This window comes from Oncorhynchus mykiss, chromosome 4 (assembly GCF_013265735.2).
Source record: "Oncorhynchus mykiss isolate Arlee chromosome 4, USDA_OmykA_1.1, whole genome shotgun sequence".
NCBI lineage: Eukaryota > Metazoa > Chordata > Actinopteri > Salmoniformes > Salmonidae > Oncorhynchus > Oncorhynchus mykiss.
The window spans coordinates 15,575,333-15,590,794 of NC_048568.1; the positions used below are offsets into that span (position 1 = coordinate 15,575,333).

A 15,462-nucleotide genomic window follows, 5' to 3' on the forward strand; every position below is an offset into this window, starting at 1 on the left:
ATGTTTTCTGCTCCTTCCTCCACACACAGGCTCTTACACTCAAGGCTTTTTGATAAAGTGTTTTTTATTTTATTTGTTCGGTACAAAAAGAGTAAAATAACAAATTGTTGCTCTTGCACGTGTACTTCTGTTACTACACCGTTGTGTTTTCCTGAACGTTTCTTCCCACTGGGCACAGAAGTCAATTCAACGTCTATTCGACTTTGGTTCAACTGTCATTTCATTGAAATGACGTTGATTCAACCAGTGTGTGCCCAGTGGGTCGGGCCTTTTCAGTCTGTCTGGTGAAAGATCCATGTGGTGTCTCCATGTAAAGATTAAAGTGTCCGTGTCCTCCGGGGGAGACTGTATCCGTGCTTATCGACCAGAAATCAAGAAAGGCCGTTACAACACCATCACTGTGAATGTGAAAACCACCTCCCCTGACAACCTACTCTTCTACCTGGGCAGTGCCAAATACGTGAGTCAGAGGAGATAGCACCACACTGGGATGGATGTGTGTGTTTGTGGATACAATCGCTAAGTAAATCACTTAACCCTAATATGGTAAACCTCTGGGCAACTAATACATTTGTGTGTGGAACTTGACATTATTAGGGCCATTTCTCACTGTTTAGGTTGGGCTTGTCTCTAGCTTGGGATGTGTAATGTGTTGTTGACCAATTCACTGGAAATCGTTCCACCAGTGGATATTTCTCAACATGGAAGATAAATACCAATCATGTTAAAGTCAGAGAGAAAATAATAAAATATGATTTGTTTCCCTGTGAGATCCTCAGGAGAGAGTGGGTGATATTGCGTCTATGTACTGCAACAGCGAGCGCAGCAATTAACCGGGCCGCTCAAATCAGACTATTTCATCTGGTTTCATCACTGATTTCCCTGGGGAAATCACAGTCCTGTTGCTCCTCTCCTGATTTTCCTGTGACTCTTAATTCCTCGGGATCCTATTCTAATGTGTCCTGCACTGTGCTACACTACAGCAGCCTAGACCCATAGAGAGAGAGAGAATGGTAATGGACCTGTAATGGTATCAGATAGGAGATTGCGGCGCTGCATCTTATTGGCTCGTCATCTGTCTGCCTCTAGATTGACTTCCTGGCCATTGAGATGCGCAAGGGCAAGGTCAACTTCCTGTGGGACGTGGGCTCTGGAGTGGGCAAGGTTGAGTACCCTGACATGACTATCAACGACGGCAACTGGCATCGCATCGAGGCGTCACGGTAGAATGCCATTGTTATACATATTCTTCACCAGATCTTCTTCTTTTTTTCCAGAGCAAAGATTATTCAAAGGGATTCGTTTATTCATGAGTTCGTCGTTTAACATTGATTGTGCCAGGTAGGCTCCTCATTGAAAAGTTCACAAAGTTTTAATTCCTCATCTGATCATTTCTGTATTGGTTCCAAGGAATGGTATCAATGGCACTATCTCTGTCCATGCACTGGAGGGTCCCAAAGCTGGCATCATGCCCACCTCTAAGAGTGGCACTTCTCCTGAGGGCTATACTATCCTGGATGTGGACCAGAATGCCTACCTGTTTGTCGGCGGCATGTTGGGCAGTGTGAAGGTACTATCACCTTTTGCCATACAGAAGTTTATCCCAGAGCTACATATTTAGTCCTTTGTTGCTTCTTTCTTTCTTTCTTGTTTTCGTTGTTTATGTATCGATGTTTGTCCTGCAGAAAGCGGACGCGGTCAAAACTACTACTTTCTCCGGGTGTATGGGAGAGACATACCTGGACAACAAACCTATTGGCCTGTGGAACTACAGAGAGAGAGAAGGAGACTGCAAAGGATGTGTGGTTAGGTAGGCCTGCATGTTCACATCACATTGAGTACCTGATATGAATGTAAGTGTACAGACTCGGTTCACTTCTGTTGTCGATCTCGTGAACGTTCACAAATGTTTTACTCTAGAAGCTCACCATGCACTATTGTATGCACTAAAAGTTCACTTGGCTGTGTGATTGCCGCTGAGTGTTTGGGGGGGGGGTGTTCTCCAGCCCCCAGCCGTCAGACACAGAGGGGACGGTACAGTTTGATGGGGAGGGCTATGCTGCTGTGAGCCGGCCCACCAGATGGAACCCCAACGTCTCCACCGTCATGTTCAAGTTCCGCTCCTTCTCCACCGACTCCCTGCTCATGTACTTCGCCACCAAGGATACGGTAACCTCACTCATATACACACACCTGGCTCGTAACGAGGACTAATAAACGCTTCAAGTTCAAAAGTGAGGAAAACGGTGAAATGTGTGTTAGATTTTAATTGGTTATCAATGTTACTCAATATGCCCTCTCTCTCTCTCCCTCTCTCTCTCTCTCTCTCGCTCTCTCGCTCTCTCGCTCTCTCTCTCTCTCTGAGACAGAAGGACTTCATGAGTGCTGAGTTGAGTGATGGTCTAGTGAAGGTGAGTTTTGACCTGGGCTCAGGCACCGGCTCCGTGCTCAGTATCAAGAGACACAACGACGGCAGGTGGAAGTCCTTCACTATGGCCCGCATGAAGAAGCAAGGTGACCCTCACACTCATCATAACACGCACAACATTCCTCTCCAGCTGACGTTTGTAGAGACTGCGTAGTTTGTAGAACCTTACAGCCTTGGTAGCTTGATCAGAGCTTTTTGCGGAACAGCCGTTTACCCTCCTTCCACCCCAGCCACGGTGACCATCGTGGACATAGACACCAATGAAGAGGAGAAGCTGGTGGTGTCATCCCAAGGCTCTGCCACCGGGCTCAACCTCAAGGAGGAGGAGAGGATTTACTTTGGGGGTTTGCCAACCATTGGAAACTACAGGTATGTACTCTGTAGGATGTCGATCACCTCCACAGTAGGGCCTTATGCTACATGTCTGTTTTTGATGCGGACCCACACACATCAGCACACACACGCACGCACGCACGCACGCACGCACGCACACACACACACACACACACACACACACACACACACACACACACACACACTAAAGTACACCTCGGATAGCTTGTCTTTACACCTTTGCTATGTTCTTTGCTCAGACACTCAGTACTGTACAGTCTGTTACCCACTGTTCCTATTCTTCTCATATTGTCACATTTGGCGATGAAAGTTGAGGATTGACAAGGGATGTAGGCAGCCAGGCAGACAGACAGACAGACAGACAGTCTCCATTAGAACACCACTGTCTTCTGCCGGACCTTGAGTCAGTGTGTCACGTTGTCACTGCCCTCTCTGGCTTCAGCTCCCGTTTTAGCTCTAACAATAGATAACATGAACGTTAGCAATGGGTTATATAGATCTGTCATTGTGAACGTTGAATGTTAGACCTTCACAGTCTCCTGCAGCATCCAAGGTATATTCTAAAGGCCTTTATAGGCCCTTTCAACACACACAGGGAGAACTGAATGTACTTTCTTCATTAATGATTGTGGCTCCTGTCTACGTGTTTTGACAGTGTTTCATTTGTGGGTCGTACGCTGTGCTAACGCGCATATGCTTTTCATGTTTTGTTCTTACAGTATCAAGTCAAGGTAAAACCGCGTACTGTTAAAGTTTACCGTATCACCTTTCGGCATGCACCAGCATACCCATTGACTTTCTAAAGCCTCTCTTGTAACTTGGCTTTTGCCATGCAAGTTACCATGCATTTAGTTCAGAACAATATGCTCTTAAGTTGTAGATGCTTTAACGCAGCAAGCTGGTCATCAGAACAGAGCCAGTATAGAGCCCTCCATTTCTCCATGGAGGTTTGAGATATTAGTCCAACTGAACGTGAGCACTAAATTCTGAAGACCAGCAGGATGCTCCTTTTTATTCAGAAGCTGCTGTGTTGTCACCCCCACCACTTCTCTTGCATGTCCATGGAAATGGAATTTGCTGGCACTTTTGTTGCACATTTTGAAATGAACTTTTAACAATGTGGTACTCTTCGGTAGCATTGCGTCTGCTATGCAGCCGCTGCTATCTAATTGTTTCATGGCTTTAGAATAAACCCCAGATAAAAGGTACGCCAAAGAAATGTTCTTCAAACACCTTAAAAAAAAAAAAGAAGCCCGACTTTATTCATGTAGAGTGAACGCAGTCTCAATTTGGTCGACGTCTCAAAGTCATTGGCTCCTGAGAGGAGGACAGCACTTGCACAATGAACAGAATGGAGGTCAGAACGGCAATGGAGACAGCGCTCTCTTCTCTTTGCAGGTCAGAGGTTACCAAGAAGAGGTATGCTGGCTGTATGAGAGACATAGAGGTTTCCAGAACACCCTATAACCTGCTGAGCAGCTCCGACTACACCGGCCTGACCAAAGGCTGCTCTGTGGAGGTCAGTTTATATGAGCCCTCCTCCTCTTTCATACTCCTGTTCTTTTCCCCCGCCCCCTTTAACTACTTACACATTAGAGGCCTGCTCACCAAACATGGCCCGACACGTTGCCGAACATCCCTCGGAAAAAAACACGAGGAAGAATATAAATGAGTGAGGTCAGAAAACTGAAGTGAAGAAACTGAAAAAGAATAAGTGGAATAATGAGAGATTGATAGGGCACATAAAGGAGAGGAATCGCTTGCTTCTGAACATGTTCTTTTTGTTCGGGAAAGAATATTGAAATATTTATGCAGACACCACAGACACGGAACGCAAAATAGAGTGGAACAATGCCAGGAATTGAGAGAGAGAGAGAAGTCATTTTGAATTCAACAAGGGCTGGTTTGTACCTCTCAGTTGTGTTTGGAAGATGTTTGCAAGAATTCACGCTCAATTCAGCATTTGTCGTGGACCCTGTGTCAATGCCAGATGATGCAAATGCATACAGTGGTACTCTAGCAAGCTGTACTTTAACAAAGAAGGTTTATTATTATGTTTGACATAAGTCTGAAATTGATAAGAACATTATAAAGAAAGCAACAGGCTTCATACTATTACTGTACAATTATATTATATTATATTGTGTTCAGGTGATAAAAAAGAACCCTGAAAATGACTGATGACTCTCAATTGATTGTGCTGGGAATGACCGGGATCTTTGGTCTCTCCCCAACAGAACCTCCACACAGTGAGCTTCTCCAAACCAGGTCACATGGAGCTGAGGTCCATGTCCTTCGACGTCGGCACAGAGATCAGCCTGTCCTTCGCAACCAAGAGCGATAAGGGGATCATCCTGTTTGGCAGTGGGAGCACCAATGGAGCCAGTTCCCAGTTCCAACTCCCCAAGAGGAGACGCAGGCAGTCTGGGGAAGTAAGAGGAGGACGATGACACACACACACACACACACACACACACACACACACACACACACACACACACACACACACACACACACACACACACACACACACACACACACACACACACACACACACACACACACACACACACACACACACACACACACACACACACACACACACACACACACACACACTCTCTCTCACTGCCTCCTAACTAGGCACCTAGTCCTCTATAATGTCACCTCCTTGTTCTTTATAAGTCATTGCATCCTATTTCCCAGTAGAATTTGAGTGGTTGTTGGAGGTGCTTTTAGATTTCTGTAATTTAATAAGGGGCTCTGTGCTGTCTGGCTGAGTTGCTTTGAAAAACTAACAGCACATTGATAATCAACTCCTGCTGTGTGCAAGGCTCCTTATTAAATTAACGATAAAGGAGATGGATTGCCTGTAAGCTGTAATCATTATGCTTTCACCCGACAGCAAACAAAAGTTGATCATCTTTCACAGAGGGCTAAAGGCTTGGGAGATTTGTGACGACGACTTTGATTAAAACATGGCTTTCTACGTCTCTGTTAGGGCCCTCTTCGTCTCGCTCTCTCTCAATCTCTCCCTCTCTTCGCCTGCAGACCTCTGTGGGCCAACACATCAATTATGGCCCGTGGCTGCAGGAAATGATAGTGGGTTTAACCTCTAGCATTCCCCCTTCATGTGCCGTTAGTAAGAAATAGATTATACAACAGGCCTCTGATGGATCACGTCCAATTCGGCGATAACCCTCGGGAAAGGTCCAGACCGTCACCTTTGAAAATCATTAGGGCCTGGTAAATGAAGTGGATGTCATTTCGAATGAGTACAAGTCGGCCTCGCCGGGTCTCCGTGTCCGCGTCATTCATTCTGCCAATTTGCGCAGGGGGACAGGAGGAGCACGTGCTGAATCAGACCAGAGGTATTGTGACGGTAGCGCTTCCTCACTCTCCCCAGGCAAACTCCCTCTGTGCATGCTAGTCTGCAATTCCTACGCTGTCGAGGGATGTGCTCACCATCGCACTGGACTGATTACAGAGAATTTAATCATAACAAGAGGCACTTAAATCTATCTATCTATTTTTTGCCTGGGATGTTTCAGAGAGGGACGCAGTTTCTCTGAAGTTCTGCCCAGACAGAATCGAATCAAGCCGTGTAGAGAAATAGAGGACTTACATAAATGCTATAGGCCCTCAGGGTTGAAAAGCATATCATTTATGCAATTACATGAAGTTTACTTCCGTTCTCAAAGTTTGTGAGGTTTTATCATGAATTTGTTTTTGTTCATGTTTCTGGGCAAAGGGTATACAGTTCTAATTGTCTTCAGGGTCCCAGATAGCCCATAAAGCCTGTCCTGACTTGTCCCAGATAGCGCATAAAGCCTGTCCTGACTTGTCCCAGATAGCGCATAAAGCCCTTGTTTAATATCCATGGTGTTTATGTGCGATAATGCCATCATGTATAACCCTGTGTCCCTGAGTCTGTCCTGAGGTGGTGTTGGTCATTGAGATTGGATGTTGTTGTGCCTCCATGGTTCTTCCCCATTTCATCTCCTCTCGTTTCCCCTGCAGCCTTTCCTGGCCGTGTTGCTGAACAAGGGGTCCCTGGAGGTGTTGGTGTTCACAGGCAGCCACAACCCACGCAGGGTGGTCCGCAAGCCTGACCAGGGCATCCTGCACGACGGGAGAGAGCACACACTGCGCATCGAGAGACTGGGCGGCAGGTGCGTAACACACACCGACACACGCACATTGGTATTGCTATACACTGAACAACAGCGTCCTAACAGTTCAGCACAATAACTGGTGTCTTAAAAAACGAGTTCCCAGCCATTCATGTTTATCCCGAGCTGGCTCAAAGTGTCTCACTGACCTGCGTGGTTCTCTGTCCAGGTCGTTTGCCGTCCAGGTGGACGAGGAGCTGAAGAGGGAGCAGGCCCTTCCCAATGACCAACCCATGGGCATCAAGAGACTGTTCATCGGGGGTATCCCCCCTGATGTAGAGCTCAGCTCCCAGAGACCCAACGACCCCTTTGAAGGCTGCATCTGGAACCTCATGATCAATACTATGTACGTCTCTCACCAGCTCCTGTTATCTCCCTAGTACATCTATGTCTATCTACCATCACCATTCGTTATCCTGATCGTAGATATTATTGATGGAAGGCAGTAGTTGCTGTTTCATGGCGAGTTTGTTTCTCCCAGTTAAAGAGGTTGTAAATGCTGTCACTCAACTGTTTCTCTCTACAGATGATAATACAATCCTATCATTAGGAATCAGTGCTCTCTCTCTCTCGCTCTTTCTCTCTCGCCAGTGGGCTAAACACATTTGACCCATATTTAGTTGGCTTTAATGGGGCTGTCCTTTCTGATAACCATGTTCATAATTCAACTGATTATACTGATAGCCAAGCCCCATCATCACCCATTTACACACTCCCTCTTTCTCACCCTGCGTGCCTGTGTGTCTGTGTGTCTATGTGTCTATGTCGCCCTGCGTGTCTGTGTGTCTGTGTGTCTATGTCGCCCTGCGTGTCTGTGTGTCTGTGTCGCCCTGCGTGCCTGTGTGTCTGTGTGTTTATGTCGCCCTGCGTGTCTGTGTGTCTGTGTGTCTATGTCGCCCTGCGTGTCTGGGTGTCTGTGTCGCCCTGCGTGCCTGTGTGTCTGTGTGCCTGTGTGTCTGTGTGTCTATGTCGCCCTGCGTGTCTGTGTGCCTGTGTGTCTGTGTGTCTGTGTGTCTATGTCGCCCTGCGTGTCTGTGTGTCTGTGTGTCTGTGTCGCCCTGCGTGTCTGTGTGTCTGTGTGTCTACGTCGCCCTGCGTGTCTGTGTGTCTGTGTCGCCCTGCGTGCCTGTGTGTCTGTGTGCCTGTGTGTCTGTGTGTATGTGTGTCTATGTCACCCTGCGTGCCTGTGTGTCTGTGTGTCTATATGTCTATGTCGCCCTGCGTGTCTGTGTGTCTGTGTGTCTATGTCGCCCTGCGTGTCTGTGTGTCTGTGTCGCCCTGCGTGCCTGTGTGTCTGTGTGTCTATGTCGCCATGCGTGTCTGTGTGTCTGTGTGTCTATGTCGCCCTGCGTGTCTGTGTGTCTGTGTCGCCCTGCGTGCCTGTGTGTCTGTGTGCCTGTGTGTCTGTGTGTCTGTGTGTCTATGTCGCCCTGCGTGTCTGTGTGTCTGTGTGTCTGTGTGTCTATGTCGCCCTCCGTGTCTGTGTGTCTGTGTGTCTGTGTCGCCCTGCGTGTCTGTGTGTCTATGTCGCCCTACGTGCCTGTGTGTCTATGTGTCTGTGTCGCCCTGTGTGTCTGTGTCTCCCTGCGTGTCTGTGTGTCTGTGTCGCCCTGCGTGTCCGCGTGTCTGTGTGTCTGTGTCGCCCTGCGTGCCTGTGTGTCTGTGTCGCCCTGCGTGCCTGTGTGTCCGCATGTCTGTGTGTCTGTGTGTCTGTGTGTCTGTGTCGCCCTGCGTGCCTGTGTGTCTGTGTGTCTGTGTGTCTGTGTCGCCCTGCGTGCCTGTGTGCCTGTGTGCCTGTGTGTCTGTGTGTCTGTGTGCCTGTGTGCCTGTGTGTCTGTGTGTCTGTGTGCCTGTGTGTCTGTGTGCCTGCGTGTCTGTGTGCCTGTGTGCCTGTGTGTCTGTGTGTCTGCGTGTCTGTGTGCCTGCGTGTCTGTGTGCCTGTGTGTCTGTGTGTCTGTGTGCCTGCGTGTCTGTGTGCCTGTGTGTCTGTGTGTCTGTGTGTCTGTGTGTGCGCGTGCACGTCTGTGCATTTGTGTGTGTGTGTTTTCTTGACCGCTTGTTTATGCCCTACAGCCTCGCAGACTTCTCTCAGCCCGTGGCTTTTAAGAACGCAGAGATTGGCCAGTGTCCCGACCTGGCTCCTCCCCCTCCCCCGCTGCCCCTCCCAGAAGAAGAGGAGGAGGAGGAGGGGACCAAGGGAGAAGACGTGTCCCAGCCGCTCCAACCTGAGGCTCCTGCTGTACCACCACCCACCCCGACACCCAGACAGACCCCTCCACCTCCCACTGTAGGTCCCACTCCCACTTGAGGGGTATCAGGTTAAATTACTCATTTCCCACCCTATGATGGTGTGATACATTTTCCCCATGAGTCATACAGAGCTGACATCCATCCCCAGCAATGCTCAGCCAGGCAGGCCAGTTGGCCCTGAGTCTAAATACACTATCAGAGAGGTTGATGTGGCTGGAATAAAGAATGGGTCGTTTTCCAATCCATTAGGTCTGCTTTATAGGTAAAGCTGCAGTGTTGACAGGGCTCTTTCTTATAGCTCCTGTGCTCAATATATCCTCTCTGGCTGACAGCTGAGGTAGTGTAGCAGCTCTCTCTCTCTCTCTCTCTCTCTCTCTCTCTCTCTCTCTCTCTCTCTCTCTCTCTCTCTCTCTCATTGCATTTCCTCATATATTTTCATGATACATATCCATGGATGCATCATCGTAGGCAAATGTATAGATTGCAACAGTATTGTCACTGGTAGTAGCTCTCTTGGCTTGCAGAAACGATGTGCATTTCTGTAATAATGCTGTGATGCTTTCCTTAGCACTGTTCCTCTAGCTACCTGCTGTGCAGACTTTTGCCATTCACAACATCAGTGCCCCAGCCTGATTGGTGGACCGCCTGTGTCATGAATGCTGTAGCCAATCCGATTGGCAGTGTGTAACACAGCTTAACCCTTTCACCCCCCCCCGCCCTGCCGCTGCTTTAGGACCCGCCCCCTGTCGTACCTCCAGAGCTCAGCCCCGCCACAGAGGAACCTGACCACGGTGCTGTCACAGTCCCACCGGTACCACTCTACTCTTCTCACTCACTTCTCCCTACGTGTTAACGTTCTTACCCCCCCCCCCCCCCGAGCCGTCTAAGTACGTGTCTGCTGAACCTTCATCCCATTGGATTTCAGCCAAAGACCTTCAACACCAAGCCGCCTGTGTGAAGATGTGTTGCTCATGTGAAATATACATTCCATGTCCATATTCTTAGTATTGGCATTAGACATTTTACTCTCAGTGAGGATTTTCTTAGATGAGAAGTACTTTCTAAGTAAATCGATATGGTCGTAGTAGTTCTTCTTTATAAACAGGCTAGTGACTTTAAGTTAAATAAATGCCCTTTTAAGCAATGGGAGCCTTTGTGTCTGAACAAAAATAAAGAAGAAAAGGGCATAGAAATGTATTCATGTACAGAAGTGTACAAAATAAGTGATTCAGATTCAAAAACAAATGTCAATTTTCAGGTGCTCTTAATAATAGCAACTCCATGTCTTTTTCATTAGCGCCATCTAGTGGCACATGTTAGAATAGCACTTTAGACAAAAAGTAAGTCAAGTACTGTATATTCATATTAAATGGAAGGTTTGCATTGTCGCTTAATGCACTCTGCAAATGAGATCGTGTTAATATGATGTTTTTAAGACGACTGCTACTACCCCCTACTTCAACAGCTTTCCTGTGCTGCCGAGGCATCTCCAGTGGTCTTAGAGAAAGCCAAACAGTTTGGGCTCTCCAAAAACAGCCATGTTGCATTTGAATTCGATGACACCAAGGTTAAGAACAGGTATGTGGACTTCAAATGGCTTTGATAACAGTAAAGCCCAAATGAGACCTTTTCTTATCTAACGTACACATAGTAATGTTATGAAAGACATGGGTAACATCTGTACACGTCATGTTGGACTGAGAGTGTTGTGAATCTGTTTGCTTCCAGACTGATCATAGAGTTTGAGCTGCGGACCACAGCAGAGTCCGGCCTGGTGTTCTACATGGCGAGGATCAACCACGCCGACTTCGCCACCGTCCAGGTGAAGGAGGGCATGGTCCACCTCGGCTACGACCTGGGCCACGGCAACACCTCGGTCAGCGTGCCACGCATCATCAACGACGGACACTGGCACAAGGTCTGGGATCTCGAGTCAGCTGGTGAAACAATCCTCATAGCAACAATGAAGCCAATATGAATCGTCATGTATAACCCCTAACATGGTGTACAGAGTCTGTAGGCAGTTACCATCGGGTCTACTTCACTGAGTGAGTTTATATGGTGAGAGCAGACAGCTAAATACTCTATGTCACAATGAGGCTATAAAACCACTCTGACTAGTTAATTGTCCAAAACAGGAAGCAAGCAAAGTAACCAGAAACTACAGTACTTTATGTTCATCGTGTATTAAAGATTGTTGTTGTCCTTATTGTCCCCCCCCCCCCCCCCCAAAAAAAAATGATTTTCCTTTCTGCTGTCTCAGATCCGGGTGATGAGAGAGAAACAGAGAGGTATACTGGTGATAGACAGCCGCTACTCCAAGCAGACCACCAGCCCCAAGAAGGCTGACATCCTGGATGTGGTTGGCATGCTGTACATAGGTGGCCTGCCCGTCAACTACACCACCAAGAGGATCGGACCAGTACGTTCAGACACGCTTCCTCACATTTGGTCTGGTGTTGTATTTCATTTTGTAGGAAGTGAAACACGAGCCTCGCTGTAGACTCTGTGTTGCTGCAATTGTTTTGTATTACATGTGATCAGCTTAAAGTGCTGACGTTAACAGTAATCATTTCCAAGTTGTGGGGACGCATTCAAAAGATCAATGAGAGGTTTCGGTGTAGAAGTCATGTGTGACCGTATAGTGTTGGCTGTGTTCCACTACTAGGTCTTGTACAGTATCAATGGCTGCATCAGGAATTTCAAGATGCTGGATAATGTGTTGGACATGGACGCGCCCACCTCCAGCCACCACGTGGGCAGCTGTTTCATCAGCACTGAGAAGGGAACCTACTTTGATGGCTCTGGATATGTCAAAGCAGGTACATTCTGACACTCGAAACGTAGAACTGTAGCTATAGTTATGACCTGGAGTTGTTCCTGACCATGTGACCTGACCAGGAAAAACTCCTGACCCCACAATGCAATATATCCCAACAATCACGTAATATAATAACGCGGAACAATACATGTTGATGCCGAATGGTACACCAACTTTTCAAAGTTATTTTTCAATCTCATGGCAGTTGTTGTATCAATTCTGACTGCTTCCTGTATCTCCTGTCCTCTGGTCCAGTGGGTTCCTACAGGGTGGGTCTAGACGTGTCTCTGGAGCTGGAGTTCCGTACGTCCCAGAGCAACGGGGTTCTGCTGGCGGTCAGCAGCCAGGTGGACACCAAGATGGAGGGCCTGGGCATTGAACTGCACAACGGAAAGGTACACACAAACACAGAATACAATACTGCTTTGTTGTCCAACACACATTTCATTCTAACCAGACTCTACAATCTCTTACGGTAAAGCCTAACAACCATGAACATGCAAAGCTATTGTACTGTATAAATGAATGAATGGGGTTCAACAGAATCATGGTTGCTCATAACTAACAGTCAAGTTTTGTTACAAACTACTGATTGGACAAGTCAGGTGTATTCTGAGTATGTCTTCTTCCCTCCCTAGCTGCTGTTCCACGTGGACAACGGAGCGGGCCGGATCACAGCGGAGTACCAGCCTGAAGTAGAGGCAGGCCTCTGTGACGGTCAGTGGCACTCGGTCACAGCCCACAAGCTTCGCCACAGGCTGGAGATCATAGTGGACGGCAGGAAGGAGGAAGCAGAGAGCCCCAACGCCAGGTCCAACACCGCTGACACCAACGACCCCATCTACGTCGGTGGATACCCAGGTTCGTACAACACCACCAATGACTGCATATATGAATGGACAAAGACATCGATCACGTGACACCATTCATTCCTATGTGAAGACTCAATAGCGCATTTGAATCCCAGGAAGCCGGTTAAAGGGATACTTTGGGATTTTGACAATGATTCCCTTTATCTACTTCCAGATTAACTTGTGGATATTATTTGTATGCCTCTGCGTGCAGCTGGAATGAAGTTGCTAACTAGTGCAATTGCTAACTAGCAGATACCCATAGACTTCCAGTCATTGTGCTAATGCTAGTTAGCATTGGCTCGCAAAACAACATCTAACTTCCTTCATACTGGACAAAGAGGCATGGAAATGGTATCCACGAGTTCATCTGACTCTTGGGAAGTAGATGGCCAAAATCCCAAATTTCCGAAGTATCCCTTTAATTAAGATGGCGTCTAGTGGGAGATTTATGTAGACATAACATGTGCAATTTGAGCTAGTCCAGGAAGTGACATTGCAGGCTAGCTCAGTGCTGCCCCCTCTCACTGAGTATCTCAAGTTGAAGGCCGACCGAGGTGCTGCAGGCTGCCATGAGCTACTAAATTACACTTAGAACTTCTTCTGTGTGAGGTGAGATTTTAAAATAATCGGTTCAAGGGCATACATCTAGTGTAATAGAAGCAATTATGATTGTCTTTAAAAATATATTTGATTGCCATTTTCCCCTATAATGGGGGACCCTGTTTTCTGTAAACAATGCCTGCAGTACCGCAGTTGACGTTGAACTTCATGGCTTCAATGAGAGCGGCCAGTCGTTCTCCCCTGGACACCACCCACCAAGCATTTCACACCTGGGACACATTGAGTAGAGGCAACGTTATCAAACATTGAACATTCAGTTAGAAATGTATCATATAGAACATGTACATTATACCTCAATTACCACGACTAACCGGTGCGCCCGCACATTGACTATGTACCGGTACCCCCTGTATATAGCCTCGCTATTGTTATTTTACTGCTACTCTTTAATTATTTGTTACTTTTATTTTTGTATTTCTTATTTATCACTTATTTTTCTTAAAACTGCATTGTTGTATTCGGCGCATGTGAAAATAACATTTGATTTGATTTGACTGGGCACACACTGGTGAATCAACGTTGTTTCCACGTCATTTCAATGAGATTAAGTTGCACCAACGTGGAATAGATGTTTAATTGATGTCTGTGCCCAGTGGAATTCCTGTGGAATCAGGTTTCCTGTATAACTCCTGAAACACAGTTGACCCTGCGCTCCAAACCGTGCTCCACTATGATGTTGGAAATGTATGATTTACTTCCTATTTAAACCTCAGGATATAATCAAAGTTATAACGTCAAGCAGTCATCGGCTTTCTGATTTATGAAATAGAAGCATAAATGTGCTTAGTGGGGCAGAAAATAACAGTCATAAATCAAATCTTTTTTCCCTTTTCCAGAGGGGCTCAAGCAGTTTGGCCTGACTTCCAGCACTTCATTCAAAGGCTGCATGCGCAACCTGAAGATAACCAAGGCATCCAAGGTGTTGGAGGTTCAATTCAACAAGGGCCTGGAGTTCAAGGGGGTTCAACCCCTCACTTGCCCAGCCAATGCAGCCTAAACACGGACTACCAAAGCCTGTCACTGCCTGAAGCACAGCAGCAGCACCAAAACACATGGAAACACAATTTACCGGACTGTAACCTATCCCTCATGCTAAATCAGATGGCCAACCAGCTTTATACCCAGAGTTTGGATAGCTTTTTTAGAGTGTGAAGTATCTCGACCCCCTCCAAAGTGAGTGGAACCTGTAGGATGACATAGTATACAACCATGATTCATTTAGAGAACTATGGATCACCTTCTGTTCTCCTGTATGGCTTAAGCCCCCTGTCTGTCTAAACTACATGGTGATTTAGCATACCGTATGCATGGTGTGGTGGGAAGTTGTACTGTTTAACAACAGGCATCATTTTCAAATATATGCTTTGAAGGCATTCAAATCATTTTCTCGTCTTTTATTACAATGTCAAACCATGACTTTTAACTTACACTCGGGATCTTGAGGATTGCCACATGTTGTCATCTGATTCATTTCCCATAGATTCATTTAGCAACATTTCTGCCTCAGTCTGCCGCTCTGCCTAACCTTCTAGAAACAGAGGAACACTTACTATCAATCTGGTACACACACACATTTTATTATCAATTATTTTACAGTAGGCTATGTCTATTATCTTTGCAGCCAACAGTGAACTGGACTCAAATGGGAAGAATTGTGAAAATAAAATGCTAAGCAACAGATATGTTTGCAATTTGATGTGGAAGTGCATTTAAATATAATGTTTTTATAATACCATGATGTATAAATGCTTAAAGGGATAGTTTGCCCAAATGACAAAATGATATATTGGTGTCCTTACACTATAAGCAGTCTATGGACAAGGTATGACAGCAATCCATGCCTTGGTTTAGTTTCCCTGGCACTGTTTCCAAATATAACGTTTGTGTATTTGTGGCGCAAATCACATTCAAGTCATGGTACCGATATTAGCATTTTTTGTGCATCATGTTCAAATCATCTTT

At 46.6% G+C, this 15,462-nt stretch overlaps 1 protein-coding gene across 13 annotated transcripts in view; it reads left to right on the plus strand.

Annotated features, from left to right (window-relative positions):
- The window catches only part of lama2 (laminin, alpha 2), a 140,415-nt gene extending 125,536 nt beyond the window's left edge, over nucleotides 1–14,879 (plus strand). For 6 of the 13 annotated variants that reach the window (XM_036975718.1, XM_036975719.1, XM_036975724.1 and 3 more), the window contains 21 exons: nucleotides 317–460; nucleotides 1,090–1,223; nucleotides 1,411–1,570; nucleotides 1,686–1,810; nucleotides 2,007–2,169; nucleotides 2,370–2,514; nucleotides 2,659–2,797; nucleotides 3,502–3,513; nucleotides 4,181–4,301; nucleotides 5,020–5,214; nucleotides 6,803–6,954; nucleotides 7,124–7,300; nucleotides 9,028–9,241; nucleotides 9,938–10,015; nucleotides 10,670–10,782; nucleotides 10,933–11,122; nucleotides 11,468–11,626; nucleotides 11,873–12,026; nucleotides 12,281–12,420; nucleotides 12,664–12,886; nucleotides 14,337–14,879. In XM_036975718.1, coding sequence (XP_036831613.1) covers nucleotides 317–460; nucleotides 1,090–1,223; nucleotides 1,411–1,570; nucleotides 1,686–1,810; nucleotides 2,007–2,169; nucleotides 2,370–2,514; nucleotides 2,659–2,797; nucleotides 3,502–3,513; nucleotides 4,181–4,301; nucleotides 5,020–5,214; nucleotides 6,803–6,954; nucleotides 7,124–7,300; nucleotides 9,028–9,241; nucleotides 9,938–10,015; nucleotides 10,670–10,782; nucleotides 10,933–11,122; nucleotides 11,468–11,626; nucleotides 11,873–12,026; nucleotides 12,281–12,420; nucleotides 12,664–12,886; nucleotides 14,337–14,497 — 3,099 coding nt within the window. In that variant the 3' untranslated portion in view covers nucleotides 14,498–14,879. The remainder of the gene's footprint in view (nucleotides 1–316; nucleotides 461–1,089; nucleotides 1,224–1,410; nucleotides 1,571–1,685; nucleotides 1,811–2,006; nucleotides 2,170–2,369; nucleotides 2,515–2,658; nucleotides 2,798–3,501; nucleotides 3,514–4,180; nucleotides 4,302–5,019; nucleotides 5,215–6,802; nucleotides 6,955–7,123; nucleotides 7,301–9,027; nucleotides 9,242–9,937; nucleotides 10,016–10,669; nucleotides 10,783–10,932; nucleotides 11,123–11,467; nucleotides 11,627–11,872; nucleotides 12,027–12,280; nucleotides 12,421–12,663; nucleotides 12,887–14,336) is intronic. The other 7 variants (XM_036975720.1, XM_036975721.1, XM_036975725.1 and 4 more) reach the window with 2 other exon arrangements.
- Nucleotides 14,880–15,462: the final 583 nt, after the last annotated feature.